The sequence below is a fragment of the Schistocerca nitens genome, chromosome 4, assembly GCF_023898315.1.
Source record: "Schistocerca nitens isolate TAMUIC-IGC-003100 chromosome 4, iqSchNite1.1, whole genome shotgun sequence".
NCBI classification, from domain to species: domain Eukaryota; kingdom Metazoa; phylum Arthropoda; class Insecta; order Orthoptera; family Acrididae; genus Schistocerca; species Schistocerca nitens.
Window position 1 is genome coordinate 777,139,842 of NC_064617.1, and position 25,526 is coordinate 777,165,367.

The following is a 25,526-nucleotide window of genomic DNA, read 5'->3' on the forward strand; positions in this document are numbered from 1 at the left end:
ATTCATTATTAAACCTACTCCTGCATTACACCTATTTGATTTTGTATTTATAACCCTGTAATCACCTGACCAAAAGTATTGTTCCTCCTGCCACCGAACTTCACTAATTCCCACTATATCTAACTTTAACCTATCCATTTCCGTTTTTAAATTTTCTAACTTACCTGCCCGATTAAGGGATCTGACATTCCACGCTCCAATCCGTAGGACGCCAGTTTTCTTTCTCCTGATAACGATGTCCTCTTGAGTAGTCCCCGCCCGGAGATCCGAATGGGGGACTATTTTACCTCCGGAATATTTTACCCAAGAGGACGCCATCATCATTTAATCATACAGTAAAGCTGCATGTCCTCGGGAAAAATTACGGCTGTCGTTTCCCCTTGCTTTCAGCCGTTCGCAGTACCAGCACAGCAAGGCCATTTTGGTTAATGTTACAAGGCCAGATCAGTCAATTATCCAGACTGTTGCCCCTGCAACTACTGAAAAGGCTGCTGCCCCTCTTCAGGAACCACATGTTTGTCTGGCCTCTCAACAGATACCCCTCCGTTGTGGTTGCACCTACGGTACGGCTATCTGTATCGCTGAGGCACGCAAGCCTCCCCACCAATGGCAAGGTCCATGGTTCATGGTTCATGGAATTACTACTCCATCTATAAATTCAATAATTCTCATCTCCCATCCACTTCTCAGTCATGCCGAAAGGCAATGAACTTGAGGAATTGCGGCTATCTTGGGTGTGTACAAGCTAGGTGAAGGGTGTCTTGGAACTTGGCAAGGATTGTGCTCCTAATACACTGTAGGCCCATTTAGTTTTGCTGTTAATATGCTGTATTCATAAGCTCTTGCCATGCAATAGCAGTACACTATTCCATGGTGTGGAGTGTTGTTTGTTATAAGGAATGGGGATCTTGGCTTAGTTAACCTGCATTGTGAGGATGGTACTAACATCTACAAAAAGACTTTCTGTCTCTATGTGAGATACAGATATAAAGAGCAACCTCGGAGGCACTTGCCATACCTTATTTATATTAGGATTGCCCAGATAATGTACTCCTTTTCCTATATTTATCCTCATTCCATGGATAGTAGGACCTGTTGATCTGGTGGTCAAGTGTGATGCTGTAAACAGAGAGGTCACAAGGTTGAATGCCATTCAAACCATGAAGATCTTTCAACCTGCATTTAAACTAGCCTTCACCAATCAATGAGATGAACATTCATCAGTGACAACGTGTGATTTGGATAGCACTTTAAACTGTGTGTCCTCTTCCCCTCAATAGAGCTGCTGTGGTTGGTTGGTGACACAAACCCACACAATTGGTGTCCAGTCAAGACCCTTGTATCAGGGCATAGAGGCACATGAAATTATTATTATTATTATTATTATTATTATACATCCCTTTCTCAGACGTTATATCTGGTTAAAAATGGAAAGTGATGCGGACCTTGATCAAGCGTGACTTCCTTTTTTAACTGTATGGTATATGTTACATTGCATTTATGAACTTTCGGGTAATTGAACATGTATCAATAATTACAGATTTCTGTAGTTGTATATATACGTTTGGATGTAGATGTATTGCGTTGATGTACTGGTGGATATTGTGTGGTATGACTCCTGTAGTTGATAGTATAATTGGTATAATGTCAACTTTATCCTGATGCCACATGTCCTCGACTTCCTCAGCAAGTTGGATGTATTTTTCAATTTTTTTCTCCTGTTTTCTTTTGTATATTTGTTGTATTGGGTATGGATATTTCGATTAGTTGTGTTAATTTCTTCTTTTTATTGGTGAGTATGATGTCAGGTTTGTTATGTGGTGTTGTTTTATCTGTTATAATGGTTCTGTTCCAGTATAATTCGTATTCATCATTCTCCAGTACATTTTGTGCTGCATACTTGTATGTGGGAACGTGTTGTTTTATAAGTGTATGTTGTAAGGCAAGCTGTTGATGTATTATTTTTGCTACATTGTCATGTCTTCTGGGGTATTCTGTATTTGCTAGTATTGTACATCCGCTTGTGATGTGATCTACTGTTTCTATTTGTTGTTTGCAAAGTCTGCATTTATCTGTTGTGGTATTGGGATCTTTAATAATATGCTTGCTGTAATATCTGGTGTTTATTGTTTGATCCTGTATTGCAATCATGAATCCTTCCGTCTCACTGTATATATTGCCTTTTCTTAGCCATGTGCTGGATGCGTCTTGATCGATGTGTGGCTGTGTTAGATGATACGGGTGCTCGCCATGGAGTGTTTTCTTTTTCCAATTTACTTTCTTCGTATCTGTTGATGTTATGTGATCTAAAGGGTTGTTGAAGTGATTATGAAATTGCAGTGGTGTAGCCGATGTATTTATATGAGTGATTGCTTTGTGTATTTTGCTGGTTTCTTTTCGTTCTAGAAAGATTTTTCTTAAATTGTCTACCTGTCCCTAATGTAGGTTTTTTATGTCGATAAATCCCCTTCCTCCTTCCTTTCTGCTTAATGTGGATCTTTCTGTTGCTGAATGTATGTGATGTATTCTATATTTGTGACATTGTGATCGTATAAGTGTATTGAGTGCTTCTAGATCTGTGTTACTCCATTTCACTACTCCAAATGAGTAGGTCAATATTGGTATAGCATAGGTATTTATAGCTTTTGTCTTGTTTCTTGCTGTCAATTCTGTTTTCAGTATTTTTGTTAGTCTTTGTCTATATTTTTCTTTTAGTTATTCTTTAATATTTGTATTATCTGTTCCTATTTTTTGTCTGTATCCTAGATATTTATAGGCATCTGTTTTTTGCATCGCTTCTATGCAGTCGCTGTGGTTATCCTATTTGTAATCTTCTTGTTTAGTGTGTTTTCCCTTGACTATGCTATTTTTCTTACACTTGTCTGTTCCAAAAGCCATATTTATATCATTGCTGAATACTTCTGTTATCTTTAGTAATTGGTTAAGTTGTTGATTTGTTGCTGCCAGTAGTTTTAGATCATCCATGTATAGCAAATGTGTGATTTTGTGTTGGTATGTTCCAGTAATATTGTATCCATAACTTGTATTATTTAGCATGTTGGATAGTGGGTTCAGAGCAAGGCAGAACCAGAAAGGACTTAATGAGCCTCTTTGGTATATTCCACGCTTAATCCGTATTGGCTGTGATGTGATATTATTTGAATTTGTTTGGATATTAAGTGTGGTTTTCCAATTTTTCATTACTATGTTTAGGAACTGTATCAATTTAGGATCTACTTTGTATATTTCCAATATTTGTAGTAACCATGAGTGGGGTACACTATCAAAAGCTTTTCGGTGATCAATGTATGTGTAGTGTAGCGACCTTTGTTTAGTTTTAGCTTGGTATGTCACCTCTGCTTCTATTATTATTGTTATTATTATTATTATTATTTCTATTTCCATAGATGCTCATAACAAATCACACAAGTAGTGTCCAGTCGAAACCCTTGTATCAGGGCATAGAGGCACATGAAATTATTATTATTATTATTATTATTATTGCTATAGATGCTCACTCTTAAGACATCCAATGGATTGGGTGTTATGAAGCTAAGTACTGACAAAGTTATTTGTGCACTGTTACACAGTTATTAAATTTAATGGTTTTCAGCAGTGTGTTGTGCTGTTTGTGGCAAAATAACAATGCAATAAACTTATGAAAACATTCACTCGCTGTGTTTTTTAGTTTTCTGTGCTTTCAAGACGTTTAGTAAATTTTGTGCTTTAGTTTTCAGCTGACGTTTCTTATTGTTTCTAGTGAAATGTATCTGTAAAATTTTCATTCGGTGTTTTAACTTCATTGAGTGTTCCAGTGGCTGCTTGAATTTTTGGTTTTAGCTAATAATTTTGTGAAGTTTTGTTGGCATTGGTATTAGCTGTGGTGTATTAGTATTAATACAAGTAGGCTAGTTGCTTTCTTAGTAGACAGAGAATTTCGAGACTGCTGTTGTTAGTTCTGTAAATAGTTCTTCTGGTGTAGCTGAACTTAGGTAAAGTAGACATATAGTTTTTTGCAGTAACTGTAAAATTTTACCATGAGTGAGAAGTGTGGGTTCTGTCGTAGGTTTGTGAGTATTGGGTTATGGTGTGGTATTTGTCCATAGTATTTTCATTGGGGGGAATACAGTGGGGAAGCCAGTGGGCATTCTAGCGACATCCTCTCCTGGGAATGCAGAATCTTAGTAGAAATAAGTTGACAGAGGATCAGGAGCATAAGATCTGTGCCCTTCAGGTGCAGTTACAACGCACAAAGGAAGAACTAGATAGGTTGAGGATGGTGAAGGGTGTTGGGGAATGGGAACTGGCAGTTGGCAAGAAGGCGGCTAGGAGGAGGACGTATTCAGACAGTCATACTTTGTATATAGGCAATAGATTTGACCAATTGCCAGAATTGAGTGGAGAGGAACCTCTTGCAGCTGTAGATGTAGGGAACATGCAGCAATCCTCAGCAGTTAGGAGACCTAGGTCAGTTGCAAAGTCTAACGGAAAGAAGGAGGTTGTGCTGCTAGGTAGTTTGCACGGTAGAGGTGTGGGCCAGCAGTTGCAGGAAGTGTTGGGGAGTGAGTACCAAGTCATCAGCATTGTGAAGCCTAGTGCAGGGTTGGCTCAGCTGACTGACAGAAGAATCGGGTAGTGATAGTGGGTGGAGCAGGGAACAGTCTTGATAGGGACACGGATATAGTGTAGGTGGTGACGTGGTAAATATAACTATTCAAACTGGTGGCACTAATTTGCATTTCATGCAGCTGTTTCAGCATCATGATCGGCCTCATCTTAATGCGGTTGTTAGGCGCATTAACGTGGGGCTGGAGAGGGTGCTGATAGCAAAGGGCATGGGTCACATTTCAGTGGTGCCAGTTGGGTCTATCAGTAGATCGGGTTTCGCCATGCATGGTCTGCACCTCAATAGCTGTAGGGAGGGGAGGCTGGCAAAGCTGATAGGTGACAGTGTAGTGGGTGGTGGTGGGATCACTCTATGAAAAAATTCCTGTAGTAGTTGGTGTTACGCTAATGACCATAGCAGTTTTGCGCCCTAAAACCAAAACCACAGTTGGTGTTAGAGCTTCACCTTTTTTAGATTGAAGTCAGCTGATAGGTATACCTGCTTAAAGGAAGTCCCTCTAATAAGGGCTCACCTTCAGAGGACATCACGTTTCCAAGTAGAGAAGGAGTTAGCACATTTCATTAAAATATAAGAGGTATTAGAGATACAGTTAGTGAACTGCCTGTAGATGTTGACTCAGAAATTATTGATATATCGGAGCACCACTTAAATAATTTGACAATTCAGAGGCTTCCTTTACTAGGATAGAGATTAACTGGCTGTTTCTCAAGGAGTTCCTTGCGGGGTGGGGGAGTGGCTATGTACGTAAAAAACAGTATTGCATTTGAGTCCACAGATGTATCATGACACTGCATTGAGCAGATATTTGAATGCTGTGCAGGGGAAGTTGAATTTAGTGAAACTAAATTTCTAATTGTTGTTGTTTATAGGTCCCCTAACTCTGACTTCAGAGCATTTCTGCTCAAGCTAGAGAGAGTTCTTGATACACTTTATAGGAAGTACCAGAAATTAGTTATATGTGGCGACTTCAATATAAATTTCGTATATGATGGTGCAAGAAAAAGCATGTTGGCAGATCTCCTAAATTCATAGGATCTGATGCAGACTGTGTTTTTTTCCAGCTAGGGTGCAGGGAAAAAGTAGCACAGCCATAGACAATATTTTTATTCATTCTTCATTACTAGATGGGCATTTTGTTAGTAAAAGGGTGAATGGCCTTTCAGACCAAGATGCACAAATTTGACACTAAAAGGCTTATGTACTCAAAAATGTCACATATTATTACAAACCGTGTAGGAAAGTTAATCCAAAAGCAATAGAGAGTTTTTTAAACCTTTTCAAGGAACAAGAGTGCCAGGATGTTTATAGTGCCGATAACGTAGATGCCAAATATAATGCTTTCCTTGACAAATTTCTCATGCTCTTTGAGAGTTGCTTTCCATTAGAATGTTCTAAATGGGGTACTAGCAATAAAAGGCAATCCGTGTGGCTGACTAGTGGGATAAGGATATCATGTGGAACAAAGCGGGAATTATATCAAAATGTTAGAAGTTGTCACTATCAAGCTACATTAGCCCATTACAAACAGTATTGTAAGTTACTTAAAATGTTATTAGGAAGGCAAAGAGATGTGCTATGCAAATAGAATAGGTAATTCACAGGATAAAATTAAAACCATATGGTCAGTTGTGAAGGAAGTGTCTGGTCAGCAACACAAGGTCAATGGTATAAAGTCAGTTCGTAGTAAAAATATTTCTATTACTGATAAATCAGATATATGTGCATTATTTAACAATCACATATATCAGATATATGTGCATTATTTAACAATCCCCCCCATAAACCATGGACCTTGCTGTTGGTGGGGAGGCTTGCGTGCCTCAGCGATACAGGTAGCCGTACCGTAGGTGCAACCACAACGGGCGGGGGGGGGGGGGGGGGCATCTGTTGAGAGGCCAGACAAACGTGTGGTTCCTGAAGAGGGGCAGCAGCCTTTTCAGTAGTTGCAAGGGCAACAGTCTGGATGATTGACTGATCTGGCCTTGTAACACTAACCAAAACGGCCTTGCTGTGCTGGTACTGCGAACGGCTGAAAGCAAGGGGAAACTACAGCTGTAATTTTTCCCGAGGGCATGCAGCTTTACTGTACGGTTAAATGACGATGGCGTCCTCATGGGTAAAATATTCCGGAAATAAAATAGTCCCCCATTCAGAACTCCGGGTGGGGACTACTCAAGAGGATGTCGTTATCAGGAGAAAGAAAACTGGCGTTCTACGGATCGGATCGTGGAATGTCAGATCCCTTAATCGGGCAGGTAGGTCAGAAAACTTAAAAAGGGAAATGGATAGGTTAAAGTTAGATATAGTGGGAATTAGTGAAGTTCGGTGGCAGGAAGAACAAGACATCTGGTCAGGTGACTACAGATTTATAAACACAAAATCAAATAGGGGTAATGCAGGAGTAGGTTTAATAGTGAATAGGAAAATAGGAATGCGGGTAAGCTATTACAAACAGCGTAATGAACACATTATTGTGGCAAAGATAGATACGAAGCTCACGCCTACTACAGTAGTACAAGTTTATATGCCAACTAGCTCTGCAGATGACGAAGAAATTGAAGAAATGTATGATGAAATAAAATAAATTATTCAGATAGTGAAGGGTGACGAAAATTTAATAGTCATGGGTGACTGGAATTCGGTAGTAGGAAAAGGGAGAGAAGGAAACAGTGGGTGAATATGGATTGGGGCTAAGAAATGAAAGAGGAAGCCGCCTGGTAGAATTTTTGCACAGAGCATAACTTAATCATAGCTAACACTTGGTTCAAGAATCATAAAAGAAGGTTGTATACATGGAAGAATCCTGGAGATACTAAAAGGTATCAGATAGATTACATAATGGTAAGACAGAGATTTAGGAACCAGGTTTTAAATTGTAAGACATTTCCAGGGGCAGATGTGGACTCTGACCACAATCTATTGGTTATGAACTGTAGATTAAAACTGAAGAAACTGCAAGAAGGTGGGAATTTAAGGAGATGACTAAACCAGAGGTTGTACAGAGTTTCAGGGAGAGCATAAGGGAACAATTGACAGGAATGGGGGAAGGAAATACAGTAGAAGAAGAATGGGTAGCTCTGAGGGATGAAGTAGTGAAGGCAGCAGAGGATCAAGTAGGTAAAAAGATGAAGGCTAGTAGAAATCCTTGGGTAACAGAAGATATATTGAATTTAATTGATGAAAGGAGAAAATATAAAATGCAGTAAATGAAGCAGGCGAAAAGGAATACAAACGTCTCAAAAATGAGATCGACAGGAAGTGCAAAATTGCTAAGCAGGGATGGCTAGAGGACAAATGTAAGGATGTAGAAGCGAGTATCACTAGGGGTAAGATAGATACTGCCTACAGGAAAATTAAAGAGACCTTTGGAGATAAGAGAACCACTTGTATGAATATCGAGAGCTCAGATGTAAACCCAGTTCTAAGCAAAGAACGGAAAGCAGGAAGGTGGAAGGAGTGTATAGAGGGTCTATACAAGGGCGATGTACTTGAGGACAATATTATGGAAATGGAAGAGGATGTAGATGAAGATGAAATGGGAGATACGATACTGCGTGAAGAGTTTGACAGAGCACTGAAAGACCTGAGTGGAAACAAGGCCCCCGGAGTAGACAACATTCCATTAGAACTACTGATGGCCTTGGGAGAGCCAGTTCTGACAAAACTCTACCATCTGGTGAGCAAGATGTATGAAACAGGCGAAGTACCCTCAGACTTCAAGAAGGATATAATAATTCCAATCCCAAAGAAAGCAGGTGTTGACAGATGTGAAAATTACCGAACTATCAGTTTAATAAGTCACAGCTGCAAAATACTGACGCGAATTCTTTACAGACGAATGGAAAAACTGGTAGAAGCAGACCGCGGGGAAGATCAGTTTGGATTCCGTAGAAATGTTGGAACACGTGAGGCAATAATAACCTTACAACTTATCTTAGAAGAAAGATTAAGAAAAGGCAAACTTACGTTTCTAGCATTTGTAGACTTAGAGAAAGCTTTTGACAACGTTAACTGGAATACTCTCTTTCAAATTCTGAAGTTGACAGGGGTAAAATACAGGGAGCGAAAGGTTATTTACAATTTGTACAGAAACCAGATGGCAGTTATAAGAGTCGAGGGACATGTAAGGGAAGCAGTGGTTGGGAAAGGAGTGAGACAGGGTTGTAGTCTCTCCCCGATGTTATTCAATCTGTATATTGAGCAAGCAGTAAAGGAAACAAAAGAAAAATTCAGAGTAGGTATTAAAATCCATGGAGAAGAAGTAAAAACTTTGAGGTTCGCCGATGACATTGTAATTCTGTCAGAGACAGCAAAGGACTTGGAAGAGCAGTTGAATGGAATGGATAGTGTCTTGAAAGGAGGATATAAGGTGAACATCAACAAAAGCAAAACGAGGATAATGGAATGTAGTCGAATTAAGTCGGGTGATGCTGAGGGAATTAGATTAGGAAATGAGACACTTAAAGTAGTAAAAGAGTTTTGCTATTTGGGGAGCAAAATAACTGATGATGGTCGAAGTACAGAGGATCTAAAATGTAGACTGGCAATGGCAAGGAAAGCATTTCTGAAGAAGAGAAATTTGTTAACATCGAGCATAGATTTAAGTGTCAGGAAGTCATTTTTTAAAGTATTTGTATGGTGTGTAGCCATGTATGGAAGTGAAACATGGACGATAAATAGTTTGGACAAGAAGAGAATAGAAGCTTTCGAAATGTGGTGCTACAGAAGAATGCTGAAGATTAGATGGGTAGATCACATAACTAATGAGGAAGTATTGAATAGGATTTAGGAGAAGAGAAGTTTGTGGCACAACTTGACTAGAAGAAGGGATCGATTTGTAGGACATGTTCTGAGGCATCAAGGGATCACTAATTTAATATTGGAGGGCAGCGTGGAGGGTAAAAATCGTAGAGGGAGACCAAGAGACGAATACACTAAGCAGATTCAGAAGGATGTAGGTTGCGTAGTAGGTACTGGGTGATTAAGAAGCTTGCACGGGATAGAGTAGCATGGAGAGCTGCATCAAACCAGTCTCAGGACTGAAGACCACAACAACATCAACATTTAACAATCATTTTCCGAACATTGTTGGTAAATTAAATAAAAATTTAGTTTCTACAGGGAATCATATAACTTTCTTGGCAGATGACTTTCTGAGATTGATGTCTGAAATACTTCTCTGTGATACAGACAAGGGGGAGATTGAGTCAGTAATTAAATCACTGAAGACTGAGGATTCTCAAGGGTATGATGAAGTGCCTAGCAGAATATTAAAGTACTGTGCTGCACATGTTAGCTCTCTATTTAGCCATGTTTGAAATTTTCCTTTAGGAATGGTCAGTTTCCTGAACGATTAAAGTACTCAGTAGTAAAGTTGCTATATAAAGAGGGCGAAAGAGATAATGTAGACAATTTTAGACCAATTTCTATGCTATCAGTGTTTGCTAAAGTTACTGAAAAGGCTGCGTATGAAAGGATAATTGATCATTTTATACCTCATGATTTTCTATCAGATGTACAGTTCGGCTTCAGAAGTCATTTAACAACTGAAAATGCTATATTCTCTTTTCTCTGTGAGGTACTGGATGGGTTAAACAAAAGGTTTTGAAAGCTAGGCATATTTTTTGATTTAACTAAGGTATTTGATTGTGTTGATCACAAAATATTGCTCCAGAAGTTGGATCATTACAGAATATGGGGAGTAGCTCACAATTGATTCACCTCTTACTTTAGCAACAGAGAGCAAAAGAACATTATTCACAATGTTGAGAATGGCTGTGATGTGGGGTCTGAGTGGGGTATAGTCAAATGGGGGGGAGGGGGGGGGGGGGTACTCCAGGGATCAGTGTTGGGATCACTCCTGTTCCTTATTTATATAAATGATATGCCCTCTAGTATTACGGGTAATTCTAAAGTATTTCTGTTTGCTGATGACACTACCTTGGTAGTAAGGAATTTTGTGTGGAACATTGGCTTGGTTTCAAATAGCCTAAGCTTATGGCTTGCACAAAATAAACTAATGCTAAATCACAGTATGACTCAGTTTTTACAGTTTCTAAGTCACAATTCAACCAGACCTAATATTTTAATTTCGCAGAATGGGCATACGATTAGTGAAACTGAACAGTTCAGATTTCTAGATGTTCAGATAGACAGTAAACTGCCATGGAAAGCCCACATTCAATATCTTGTTCAAAGACTTAATGCTGCCATTTTTACTGTTGGAATGGTATGTGAAGTGAGTGATCATTTGATACTAAAATTAGTCTACTTTGCTTATTGTCATTCGTTTATGTCATATGGTACAATATTTTGAGGTAACTCTTCCTATTCTAAGAGGATATTTTTGGCTCAGAAATGAGAGGTTCGGCCAATGAGTGGTGTAAGTTCACAAACCTCTTGTTAACCTCTGTTCACGAGTGTGGGTATCTTGACATTTGCCTCTCAATATATAAATTCCTTACTGTCATTTCTTGTTAACAGTATTAGCTTATTCCCAAGAATAAGCAACTTACACTCAGTTAATACTCGGCAGAAATCAAACCTGCATTTCGATCGGACTTCCTTAACTCTTGTGCAGAAAGGTGTGCAGTGTACTGCTGTATCCTTTTCCAATAAGCTACCACTCAAATTCAAAAATCTTAGCAGTAATCATGCACTTTTAAATTGAAACTGAAGAGTTTCCTCATGGATCACTCCTTCTATTCTGTCGAGGAGTTCCTTGAAAAATTAAGTTGATTCTTGTTCTGTTGTTGACTGTGTTTACTTAAACTTATGGCTTGACTTTTTTCGGGTTCATAAACATTTAATTTTTATCTGTTATTGCTTTTATGTTGTAACTTCATGTACTGACTTGCTCCATGACTGTGGAAATTTGCTCCTCAATTCGGTCCTACGGAACTTGACGTGTGAATAAATAAATAAATTTGAGAGCAACAACACTCTTTCTATGGAGAGGATTTTAGGTACCTGAACTGACAGCATATGGTTAAAATTAACTGCCCAATAGTAACAGGAATCTTAAGTCTTTCCCTGAAGGGAGAGATCCCTTGGGAAGTTATCATTGTACCTGTAGTGTATTACTCGCCAAAATCTATTCAGTGCTTTTGAAATGAGATGCATTTGCCAGAAGAAGGTGTTTCCCCTCAGGTTAACTATATCCATAATGCTAAATGACGTGGAGAATTTTGGTTAGTTACAGAAATTCATAACACCTTCAGTTATAGAAAGGATGGTTTGTCTTAAAGCAATTTGATGAGTATCAAGGGGTCAACGGAAGTGTCGATTCCACCTGTCTGCTTTAACTCATGATGTAATAGTGTTGTGGCGTGTGACATCACTACGGCACAGAGTTTTTGAGTTGATTGTGTTTGCAGATGTGTTGTAATTGATGGTGTCCTCAGGTACTGGATGTGTATGTGCTGAGTTTAACATGTGTTATTGGGTTCATTCGAGTTTTGATTGTTCTCGTTTTTTTTTTTTATGTGTTTGGCATTTTTGTTAGATCTGATTAGTTTGGTGTTTGTTGTGCAGAAAGAAGTCTAATTTTTTAAACTGATTTTTTGTTAGGTATGGATATGACAGTGAAGTTCATGAGTGTATCATTATGTTCTGAGATGGGAGATGATTTGATGTCCGTATACAGTTTCTGCAGATGTTTGGTCGTATTGCTGAATATGTTAAGTGTCATGTTTGTGGAAACAACATGAGGTTGATTAGAGTTCCGGCAGCTCAGACTCAGGATATGTATATGTGGCACGCCACACAAGTGCGTGTGTGCATTTTGTGTGTGTGTGTGTGTGTGTGTGTGTGTGTGTTTGTGTGTGTGTGGTGGCCAATGTAGGTGGTATTGCCAGAGGCTTTTGTTGGTAAGTAATTCTGTAGTAATTGTGATGTTCTGTGTGTTGTGTATTTCTGATAGGTTGGTTGTGTTTTAATTGGTTTAGTGAATATGGGGTATTTGGGTTTTTGAGATGTCGGGGTTTTGGTTCCACTTTTCGGAGTTGTAGGTATTTGTTTTTTGGTATCGATAGCTGCTATACAGGTCAGGGGAAGTGTCCAATTCCTGTGGTCTTGCTAGTGTGGTGGAATGCTGTAAATTAAATTTTGTTATATTATTTGTTGTGGGATGGTGCAGTGTTCATTTATTGTTGTATATTTATCTTATCTCCACCCTAAACTCTCAATTTTCCATGGTTGTTCCATAAGTTTCATTTCATTTTTGGAGGGAGACGTTATTGTATCATTTTAATTCATTTGTGTGTGTGTGTGTGTGTTGTCATCATTTTGTATAATGCTGGAAGTAGCCATTTCCGCCATGCTGATGACGTCATGGGTCAAAGCAGACGGGTGGAATTGGACGCTTCTGTAATGCTGTATTGAGTTATAAAAATTAAATCTGTTAGGTTGGAGCTTTTAGTTTGTTGCCAAATGGCTCTGGGAGTTTTATAGTGTTTCTCTAATCACATGTATCTGATATAGTATCATAGTTCTTTCGCTATGTACTTATCCTCTTCACTTCTGCTGTTTTAAGGCGTGACATGGTCCAAGGTTTATTTTTGTGTTTTGTGTGTGTGTGTTTGTTGTAGTGACATGAATTACATAATTATTTCTTGAAAAAATTACTTTTTTATAGTTTTAACTACACTTCTCTTGGGCTGTGTAGCATGGGTGCTAAATGCTGAGCTCTTCAGCACCCAAAATAATTTTATCATTGACATCATTTCTGTTATTGGTGCCAGAGAGAATTTTTCTTGATTTTGCAAGTATTATAAATGTATGTTTATTTACTTAATCTCTGTTTTGTTTTATAAACCCTTTTTCTCATTATTTTCTTTCTCCTGTGTGAATCATAGCATTCTCTTAAGTAGATTAGAATATTATCGTGTCACTGGCAGTTCTGCGAAATGGTTCGAGTCTTATGTAGCTAACAGGAAACAAAGGATGTTGTTGCAAAATGCCTGTACAATAAGCAGTCGGTCTTCATCTGATTGGGAATTAATTACATATGGTATTCCTCAATAATTGCTCAGAATTGCTGAAGTGTGTAAACAAGTATGTATTTGCAGTGAGAAAGATATCAGATGTAAAAGATGTAAATACAATAAAACTTGTGTACTTTGCTTATTTTCATTCTGTTATGTCATACGGGATCATATTCTGGGGTAACTTGTCAAACTCAGCAAACATTTTTAGCATGCGAAAGAGTGTAATGAGACTCATTTATGGTATAAATTTGAGAACATCATGTAGAAACCTGTTCAAGGAACTTTGTATTCTAATGACTGCTTCTCAGTATATTTATTCCTTAATGAAATTTGTTGCAAGTAATATAGCTCTGTTTCCAACCAATAGCTCAATTTGTAGTATCCGTACTAGAAATAAGAACAATCTATATAAAGACCTGAAATCACTTACCTTGGTACAAAAAGGGGTCCAGTATGTGGGAACACACATTTTCTCGGGGTAGTGAGTATTATAGTCATTTGTTTTATGTCTTTTATGCTATACTTTCTGACTTGTTCCACACCCACGAGGATCATCTCATTTCTGTGTCTATGGAATTAAAACTTAATCTAATCTAATCTATGTTTTCTTTATTTTCTGCTGCCATCCACATTTTCCCTCTTTGTGGTACTGTTTATACGTTTACACGACTTTCAAATCTTGGGTGTACTACTTTCCTTCCGTCTTTATCATACAAATATCCCACTTTATTCTGGCAACTCTAAAAGCAACAAACTAACAGTGCAACATTATTACTCTCAAGAGGAATGATATGACACTTCAAAAGCGTAGCAAGCAATAATTTATTTGTAACTCTTAGCTCTATAGAATGTCTTAATCGTAATATGTTTACCACACAATATTCCATTATCATGATTATTGTGTTTTTTCCGTGGCCTTCTCCAGAAGTTGATACCTCATTTGGATGCTGTCAGCTGCAATTAAACATTTGCTTCAAATATGTGTTGGTACTGGGAAAAGAGAGAAGCTAACCTGAGACACAAGGATTTTACCAGATTTTGATCACTTTCTCATATAGTGGAGACCAGATGTTATAGATGCATTAATAACACTTCCTGTTACAGTTTGGGGAAACAAAATCATAAATTTATATGTAGAAGATAAAGAACAGTTAAGTTAACTGAAAAGTTTAGAAAAAAGAAGAATATATGAACACCATTATTTCCTTTTTATGTTTCACATAATGTGATGAGATATTTACACTTGTGTATGTAACTGCCACTACTTTCCACCTACAATTGCGTAAATGATCAACATTTGTCAGCAGATTAACTTTTTGAAAATTAAAAGGTGGCAAACACAACAAATGTAAAATGGGTACGCCTATATGGCTGCTCTACAATTCACACTTACCTGCCTGGTTTATTTGCTGCAACTCTAGTCTTATAATACAGGCCAAAATCTCTTTTTATTGGTCTCAAGAATATGCACGGAAGAAACAAATCCAAGATATGGGATTCTAAATCACACACTGAAGTCAAAATTCAAATTGAATGCATCTGCCATTTATTCTCATCATGCATAGAACTTGTCATAATGGCTCACTAACCACACATCTTCACAAAAAAATGTAACTGGGGATGATGACACCTAAACGAAGAAAATGTATTAAAACGATTGATTCATTATAATATTAACTACTGAAAATCACATACTTTCAACAGCATTGTAACACTGATTTAAAATATTTATTTTGTGACAAACCTTTATGTTTGAACTTTAAGATTATGTGATCTGACTATCATTTTCACCCCAAAGTCTTACCTGTTACCCAAAATTTCAGTATACCTATTGGAAAAGTTGTAATTAGATGTTTGCTGTTACAAAAGAAATTAGTTCATTCCTATTGATAAACAACAAAAATTAAAAAAAAGTTACGGGAAAAAACCACAGTACCAAAAAGTAATTAATGCAGAGTAATGAAATTTTGGGAATTCATTTCTCTAGGTAATATATTTAAGCGATTAACATTGCAAGATCACATGTTATTGTAAGCGTGACATAAACGGTTGCAAGTGTGAAATTCTGGTACATTAATAACTGGTGCAACCACCAGAATGTTGAATGTGAGCATGCAAATGTGCATGCATTGTGTTGTACAGGTGCCAAATGTCAGTTTGTGGGATGGAGTTCCATGTCTGTTGCTCTTGGTCAGTCGATACCAGATAGTTATTGCAGGCTGTGGATGACACTTGAGCTGTTGTCCGAAGATATGCCATATGTGCTCAATTGTAGACAGATCTGTTGATCGTGCAGGCCAAGGCAACAAGTTGCAGAGCATGTTGGGTTATGACAATGGAATGTGGGTGAGTGTTATCTTGTTGGAATCCTGTCTGTTAATGGCAGCACAACAGGTTGAATCACCAAACTGACATACAAATTTGCGTCAGGGTGTGCGGGACAACCTGCTGTCATACAAAATCGCATCGCAGACCATAACTCCGGATGTAGGTCCAATGTGCGTAGCAAGCAGACAGGCTGGTTGCAGACCCTCAACTGGTCTCCTTGTAACCAACAAATGGCCATCAGTGGCACTGAGGGCAGAACCAGCTTTCATCAGAAAACACAGCTGACCTCCACCCTGCCCTCCAATTAGCTCTTGCTTGACACCACTGAAGTTGCACATGGGGGTGGTTTGCGATCACTGTAATACACACTACAGGGCGTCTGACGCGAAGCCATCCTTGAAGTAACTGATTTGTAACACTTCGTTTTGTCACTGTGGTGTCAGCTGCTGCTCAAATTGCTGCTGCAAATGCAGTGTGATGCATCAGAGCCATAAGCTGAACATGATGGTCTTTCCTCTCAGTAGTGCCACATCACCATCTGGAGCCCAGTCGTCTTGCGACCGTACATTCTCGTAAACACCACTGCCAGCAATCATGTACAGTAGCTAAATCCCTGTCAAGTCTTTCTGCAATATCAAAGAAGGAATATTCAGCTTCTTATAGCCCTATTATACAACTTCGTTCAAACTCAGTTAGGGGTTGATAATGGTGTCTTTGTTGCCTTAAAGATATTCTTGACTAACATCAACTCATCAAACCTAATCTCAAAAGTTACTTGCATTCATGCCTGTTACAGTGTGTATTTATGGCAAACTGGATTTTCATCTCATAGTGGTAATGTTAGCACCACTCTTATGTGACTAGCATGAAATTTTAGTAGGCACCATCATTCAGATGTAGAAACATACCTCACAACTTTTCTTTATGTCTCATAACTCATTCTTGGTATTATGATTTTTTGTCTGTCAGTATAACTGCCCCCTTTCTCTCTCTCTCTCTTTCTCTCTTTCTCTCTCTCTTTTTAAAACACACACACACACACACACACACACACACACACACAAAGTGTATGCTTAAAAATTCTTAAAACTGGAGCACACAACTTTCAGCATTGTATCATCCCTTCCCATTGAAAAAAAAAATTGAATATGACTATGTATATTGTATATTGGATTTTTGTTAACCACGTCTTCAGACCAATAGGTAATTGTTGAGCACATAATTGAGGGTAATCAATGCTGATGTTGGTTGGCCACTGCCTCAGTATCACACTTCTGCAGGGTAATTCAGTCAATTGCAATTGAGCAAGGTGGTGTCAGAACCTGCAGAAATGGAACATTGTTGCAAGCAAGTTCTTCATTAATCAGATAAAGAGAAAAATGTGATACTAGTTGACAGCGTCTCGTGAAGTGTGGACATACAACATTATTGGTAATGATTTGTCTATTGAATGGGGATGTTCGCTTGGTGACACCTTGATTCTATTCATGATTAGTAAACTAGACAATTTGTCTGTTTACTGTCAAATATCCCACACAACATAAAATTGTATCAGCCCTAATGTGTCTCTCAATGTAAACATATACCATAAATTATGCCCAGTCAAAGAAAATCTTGAGCTCAGAGTCCTTGTTGGTTACTATATGCTTTGTGAATAAGATGGTGGGAGGGGGCATGCACACTGATAATGAATGCTGCATGGTACAGTCCTAAAATAAAACTAAATGCCTCACACTACTGGGTTTCACTCATCCAAGAGGAGACAAGATGCATCTCTGCATAGGAACATCAATAGAGGCAGCAGTGTTCTCTTGAGTACAGCTTGAAACAGCACACTAGCATTGGAACAGTGCTAGATAGAGCACCTTTAATATGGATTAGTCTTCATGGGAAGCTCAACTTACAGCAAAAATGCCTTCAGGGTGCAACACTTATGGCTATTTTCAACTTGAAGAAAGTAGAATTATGTAGTTCGTACTTAATTCAGTTATAAATTGTGAATCTATCCTACCTTTATATGTCGACCAACGGAAAATCCAGGATGGAATCTAACAATACAGGATGTACATGAAGTCTGGGAACACTTTCAATTATTTATTGCACAAGAACCAAACATTGTACAGATATCATATGCTATTTTGAAGAGAAACCCTGAAAGTTTTTTTCATGTATACCGCCACAGCACAGTTTGGTAGTTTTCCGATAGTCAGCGCTAGTCGCAAACATGGCGAGTTCAGGTGCGGAGCGAGCTGTTTCATGAAATGGCCTCCCCGATCACCAGACCTCACTCCGTGTGACTTTTTTCTGTGGGGTCACATTAAAGATCTGGTGTATGTACCACCTCTACCACGTGATAGCAGAGCTCCAGGAGAAAATACGGGTAGCGACTGCCACAGTTGATGATGCCTTGATGGGATGGGTATGGCAAGAATTCAGTTACCATATTGATATCATGGTTCGCATATCAAATGTTTGTAAAAAGGACTTTGAGAGCTTCTCTTCAAAATGCAATATGTATGACATCTGTTCAATGTTTAGTTCTTGTGCAATAAATAATTGAAAGTGTACCTGGACTTTATGTACATGCTGTATTATGAAAAGGAAAGTTGCCACTCACCATATAGCAGAGATGCTGAGTTGCAGAGCGGCCCAACAAAAAGACTATTACAAATAAAGTTTTTGGCCTGTAAGACCTACATCAGAAATAGATCACACACACAGACAGACAGACACACACACACACACACACACACACACACACACACAACACACACACTCATGCCAACACAACTCACACCCGCAAATGTGAACGTGTCTTCACACCTGTGTGAATTGTGTCTTTTGCGTGAGGGTGTGTGGTGTGTGTGTGTGTGTGTGTGTGTGTGTGTGTGTGTGTGTGGTCTATTTTTGATGTAGGCCTTACTGGCCGAAAGCTTCATTTGTAACAGTCTTTTTGTTGTGCCTATCTGCAACTCAGCATCTGCACTAAATGGTGAGTGGCAACTTTCCTTTCCATAATATTGCTACCTTTATATGTATGGTTCTATCCTGTTTGCAGCTGACTATCTTTTAAAAAGGACTGCTAAATCTTGACAAAATAAATGTGTCCATAGTCACAATTCATAACAGCATTTTATAATAAAAGTGTTTTAAATGTAACATTGAAATTATTCAATGGATTATGTAATCATATAAAAAAGCAGCAGTATTGAAATTCCTTTAAAAATAATCTTAAGTTATTTGTGATGGAAATTACTTTTATGCAGTAACACAACTGTAGAGTAACAAAAAGTGGTATGTATAAATTATACTTGTACATTGAGATTAAAAGTAGTGGAAATTTGTACTATTTAAAGATATCCTTCATTTCCTGAAACCCTCTTTCCTGTCATCAACTTTCTCTAGCCTGTGTCCTCCACCTGCTTCTGCGTGCTTTGCTACTTCCACTCCAGCCTCACACAAGTCTTCTATCCTCTCAGCGAATGTGCATAGGACTTTCCCCTTCTCTCCCCCCTCCTCCCATCCCCCAACCCCTTCACAACTCCCACCAAGCACAACTTCTTGATGCTGTGTATAGCTGCCCACCATCCTGTCCCCAGCACATTCCTCCACGTTAACCACTGGCAGTACTACAGCTTCTTCCCCCACCTCCACCCTGCTATCCCTCCGTCATCCTGCCGCACACTGTATCTACACTCACACTACACACCTCAGCAGAGGCTGCTATTCAATGCTGTTGAGCCTTAACACCCAGAGATCACAATGGCCGTTTGTGTGAAGTTGTGCATGTATGAATGTGTGTGTGTTTTCTAACTATGATGGAAGATTTACTGTAACTCAGCCACAAGTGGCAGTTAACTTTTTCATTAATGAAGAAAAAGTAGAACAGCCAAAATTCACATATAACTTTTTCTTAAATAAAAAATGTTACATGCAACTTGTGGCCGTTCTATAGTTTTAATTTCTAACAGTCCGCTTCACCTGCAGGCCTGTGTTTGGTTAATTTTTCTGTTAATGTCGTCACCTCTCTTGCCCCCTGACCCTCTTTTTTTACTGAAAAATAAATTACCCTGTATCCATTATACTAATGACATCTTTACTGAATCAAATCAGTAAAACAGCTGCAGACAGTAAAGTGATGTTGGTGGTGTCTGCTGAGGCATCTGCTCAGACTTCTTATAGAAGCTGCTCAAATACATCTAGCATTGGTAGCAAAAGTGTATGTGACCAAGAGAAGGTAAATAATCAGTCAGTGTATTATTTATTTCTTATGATGGAAATTGTACTAATAATTTCTCAAAAATTTTTAGTTTTAACTTTATTTTACATTATAGAGAGGTTTATTTTAACAGTTACCACTATGAAAACTTCAGTCGCAGTTTATATTATGTACAGTGCCTTTTTGAACAGTTTTAAGACACCTAACAATGCCAGGATGAATTTTCGATCTGCAGCAGAGCGTGCGCTGATCTGGACTTTCTATAGAATGGAGATGCTGTGTGGCTTAAGTTGCCTGAGACTGCAGTCGTGTGTGTGTGAGTTGCGTTTGCGTGCGTGGTCTTTTTGTTGTGCCTATCTGTGTCTCAGCATCTCCGCTATATGATGAGTGGCAACTTTCCTTTTCATAATATCACATTTCATCCTGGAGTTTGTATTGTTTGATCTGGACTTCCTGGCAGATTGAAACTGTGTGCTGGCCTGTTACTCGAATCTGAGACCTCCTTGCAGGTGCTCTTTCTGAGATTGATTCATCAGTCTTCACAGCTTTACTTCACCCAGTATCCTGTCCCTTACCTCCCAAACTTCACAGAAGTTTTCTTACGTACTTTTCAGGACTAGCACTCCTATAAGAAAGGATATTGCAGAGACATGGCTTTCCCACAGACTAGGGAGTTGTTTTCAGAATTAATTTTCTTTCTGCAGTGGAGTGTGCACTGATTAGAAAGTACTTGGGAGGTTAAAACTGTGTGCCGGATCGTTACTCGAACCTGGGAATTGTGTCTTTTGTGGGTGAGTACTCTATCCAATAATGATTCATGCCCTGTCCTCATGTCTTTCTTTTGGCCAGTATCTAGTCTTCTACTTTCCAAATTTCATGAAGTTCTTGTGCATACCTTGCAGGACTAGCAACTTTGGAAGAAAGGATGCTGCACAAACATGTCTTAAACACAGTATGATGGGTTGTTTCCAGAATGAATTTTCACCCTGTAGTACAGTGTGCACTGTACTACCCATCATTTGGTGGGGAACAGTTTAGGAAAGTGTAGAGTGTCAAGTACCTAGGGAACAATGACAGAGAAATAAACGAGCAGGGGAGAGAAGCAGAAGTATTTTGGAAGAGTGTCAGAAGCCTGATATGGAGCAAGGATGACCCCAAATCAGTAAAAAACTTATATACTAGTCATACTGTGTCCTGTTCCTGACATATGCATCCGAAACCTGGTTTATGAAAGGAAGAGAGAAAAGCAAATTATAAGCTGGTGAGATGAAATTCTTGAGGAACAGTACTGGAGTGACAAAGACAGATAAGTTAAGAAATGAGAGTATCAGAGTTAATGAAGGTGGAACCATTACAGGAGGAAATAGAGAAATCAAGGCTGAGATGGTGTGAGCATGTTAAGCAATTGGAGGAGAAGAAGATACCCAGGAGGATACATGAGATGAAACTGAAAGGAAAGAGACCAAGAGGAAGACTGAGAGACAGATTGCTGAAAGGAGTAGAGGAATGTGTCCAGAAGAAAGAAGAAGACTGGACCAAGGTGAAGATGGAGAGATGGTGGCAAGACAGAAGACGATGGAGAGGCTTATCTTCCAAACAAACCCGGCCAGAGGCTGGAAACTCCAAGATGCTGCTGCTGCTGCTGCTGATGATGATGATAAGTACAGTGTGCACTGATTTGAAATGTCCTGGCAGGTTACAAGTGTTTGTCAGACCAGGACTTGAAAGTGGGACCATTGCATTTCGTGTTCATCTGCCACAGAGTGAAAATTTATTCTGGAAACAACCCCTAGGTTGTGGCTAAGCTGTGTCTCCAGATATCCTTTTTCCCAGAGTTTTATATATATATATATATATATATATATATATATATATATATATATATATATATATATATATATATATATATATATATATATGCCACGACATCTTGGTAGATGATTGTTGCAGTGTCTGTGTGTTTTTTATGGGTTGCATTTTTTCATATGACTTGTCAAGCCAATGGCAGCACGGCATCTCTTGCCGCAATTGTCACAAGTGTATCTGGCTGCTGAGGCAGGAGCAGTGGTAGCATTCTGAAGCTTTTTCTGCCTTAATCTATCTAACAAGCCTTCATCATGCTTCGACATTCCAGATGATATATCATCACGCTACTCTGGTCTCATGCTAGCCCGTGCCTCCCATCTGTTTGTGTCGATTCCAAAGCTCTCCATATCTCATTTACAGAAGTCCTTGAACCTCAATACAGGATGTCCTACAGGTCTTTTGGCTATAGAGATCTCTCCAAGCATCACCTCACGTGGTAATCTGTCATGATCCATATGGTGGACGTGTCCCAGCCAGCGGAGTCGTCTCTGCTTCAAAAAAGCTGAAATACTGTTGCAGTTAGTTTTAGATAGCACTGCTTCGTTGGTCACTCGGTCCTTCCACGTTACTCCGAGGATGGATCTCAGGCACCGCATGTGGAAAGCATTAAGGCGACGTTCTTGTTTGGCATAGGTAGTCTCTCAAGTATGCAGGAAACTTTTGTGAAGTTTAGATGAGCATGTACTGGTTGAATTAAAGTTGTGAGGGTGGGTCATGAGACATGCTTGGATAGAGCACTTGCCCAAGAAAGGCAAATTTCCCGGGTTTGAGTCTTGATCCGACACACAGTTTTAATCTGACAGGAAGATACAACTAACATTGGTCTTGAGAACTTCATATGCATCCCCTTTTTTGTAAAGCAGTGTGAATAATATTTAAGATCATCTGGGAAAATACTTGTCTAAAAGAAGGTATTACACAAGTAGCTAAGTTAATTACTAATCTAAGCTTGCAGATATGTACCAGTCCACCTCATCTTTCATTGTAGCTACATAAGTTGTCTCACTTCCTTGACTTACTAAGTGCTTCATTTCTTTGTCCAGGGAAGACCTATTTCCTTTGAATTGCTGATACATAAAGTCTATAAAAAATTATATAGGCCTACCTTATGATACAAGAACAATTTTATTTCAGTCTACTCACAATGGAGAAGAAAATTATCATGAAGATTCTACTTATCAGTATAATTTCAGTGCACCTTTATTTTGTAATTCAAGTCACTGAATATGATACCCCCTCCTGTTTTTTGCCTTTGGACTGATCATGTAATCAAGAACTCTTCATATCTTTTCCTTTAATCTGTTCACAAGTGATGTAATATGCTTTATATGTTTGGCAAAGAACATGGAATTATTATATTGTAATTCTAATTGTAGAGATGACGTGTTAAGCCACAACAAAAAGACACTTACACAATAGATTTCAGCCAAAGCATTCCTTAGGAAAGAAACCACACACACATTTATTCACATAAGGAAGCACACCTCACTTACATAATAGCCATCTCCAGCAGTTTGGACAAATATGAGCTTTGGCCAAAAGCCAATGTGTAACTCTCTTTTTGTTGTGCCTACCTGCAACTTAGTGTGTCATCTTTACGGTAAGTAGCAATCTTATCGTTTCCTTGTATTGTTGATATTCAGATTTGGAGTTTTCATTGTTTAATTCCAATTATCTGATCTTCCAGTTTTCATTGTTCAGTTATTTTGTTCCATTAAGTGGATTTAATTTTTTTTGAAGGTCATGTTTCATTTATCGTTTTTTGACATATTGTTCATTTCTTTACAGGAAAAGATTTATGATGAGATTACAGCCCACCTGAAAAATGAAGGTCGTGTTATTCAGAAACGGTTTAAAGGAAATGACTTGAAGTTCCAGATACTACCCCTTAAAAAGGAAACCAAAGAAGAATAGTGGCTTCCTAATTTTTCCAATCAAACAATTATGAATGCATAAGAATTTCAAAATAAATTTGTAATTTTAAATGTTGTATATGATTATTTGTATATTTCTGACCTTTTTTTACCCTCACTGCTAGTTATTCCTTTGCCTGTTCAATTTATGGAGACATATGATATGTCGCAGTTGTCTCTACGTTTATGGTAATAGATTGCTACTATGAGAGGCTGGCATCCATATTTATGGACCACATTGTATGTATTTGCAATGTAATTTAATGAAGGGTGTAATGCTTCTCCTACAGCAGCACTGTAACTAAACAAGACACCCACAAACCTGAGGCCACATTGAGCATTTTTCAGCCATCATTGATTGTTGTTGTCAAGCTGACTCCTGCTGACAGACAAACCACTTGTTTTGTATGCCCAAATCTCTTTAATCTTGAGTGCTGTAGATGATGCAGTGGTTTCAGTATTCAAATTGCCTGTGACGCAATGAAAAGACTGAAATTTTTCATTAAACTAATATTTTCATGGTATAAAAAAGAAAAAGTAAAGAAACATTTTTAAATTTACTGTTATATTAACTTTATTTTATGTCTGCAAATAATAGTAGAAATTGCCAACGAACTACAGATCTTGCGTCTCATTGATACAGACTACTAAGCAAAGAAGAGAATGCTGAAAGCTGCAAGAAATATGTAGAGGGTCTATATAAGGGAAACAAACTTGAGGACAGTATTAAAGAAAGAGAAAGGACCTAGGTGAAGAGGAGATGGCAGATAAGATAGTGCAAGAAGACTTTAATAGAGCACTGAAACAAGAAGACTTTAATAGAGCACTGAAACACCTACAAGGTATGTGAGAAAAGTACTGAGGCTGACAACACTGAGCATTCTGGCAATGCAGTACTGTTCTACTTGTGTAGCCCAGTGTGCTCATCCCTTTCAGATGCTCAGTCCAAGTTCCAGCTTCGTAAAGCCATTACGTAATTTTTGAGAGTGCTATTAGTGAAGTTGTGTTACGAAAATGGAACAGCAGACTTCAGAGAAACATTACGCAATCATGTTTCGTGTTAAACTTAGGGAATCCACAATTTTGACATTTGAAAAGTTGAAACAGACCTATGGATCCATTCCCTATCAAGAGAATAGGTTTTTCACTGGCATAAATCATTTTTGAAAAGCTGAGAACATATTTGAAGATGAACCTCACATCAACTTCAAAAACTGATGGAAACATTGAATGTGCATGTGCTCTTGTGAGGTCAGACCGATGTTTAACAATGAGGATGACGGGATGACCTGTTAAACACTTTCACCATACAACAAATTTTGATCAAAGATTTTCACATGCAAAAGGTTTGTGTGTAAAAAGAAGTACACTTGAAGGAATGTGTGCAATGATCTTCTCCAGAGGGTTGCCGATGACCGTGATCACGTGTGAGGAACCTTGGATTTTTGAGTACGTTACTGATACAAAGGGTCAAAGTGAGGAGTGGCACACTGAGACATCTCCCTGACCGAAAAAAGATTGAATGAGCAAATCAGAGATCAAAACAATGCTGAATTGCCTTTTTTGATGGCAGGGGTATCATGCAT

General features: G+C 38.5%; 1 protein-coding gene across 4 annotated transcripts in view; it reads left to right on the top strand.

Annotated features, from left to right (window-relative positions):
* The window catches only part of LOC126253133 (translation initiation factor IF-3, mitochondrial), a 29,589-nt gene extending 5,577 nt beyond the window's left edge, over positions 1-24,012 (top strand). For all 4 annotated transcript variants that reach the window (XM_049954270.1, XM_049954271.1, XM_049954272.1 and 1 more), the window contains exon 3: positions 23,816-24,012. In XM_049954270.1, coding sequence (XP_049810227.1) covers positions 23,816-23,941 — 126 coding nt within the window. In that variant the 3' untranslated portion in view covers positions 23,942-24,012. The remainder of the gene's footprint in view (positions 1-23,815) is intronic.
* The last annotated feature ends 1,514 nt before the right edge of the window (positions 24,013-25,526 follow it).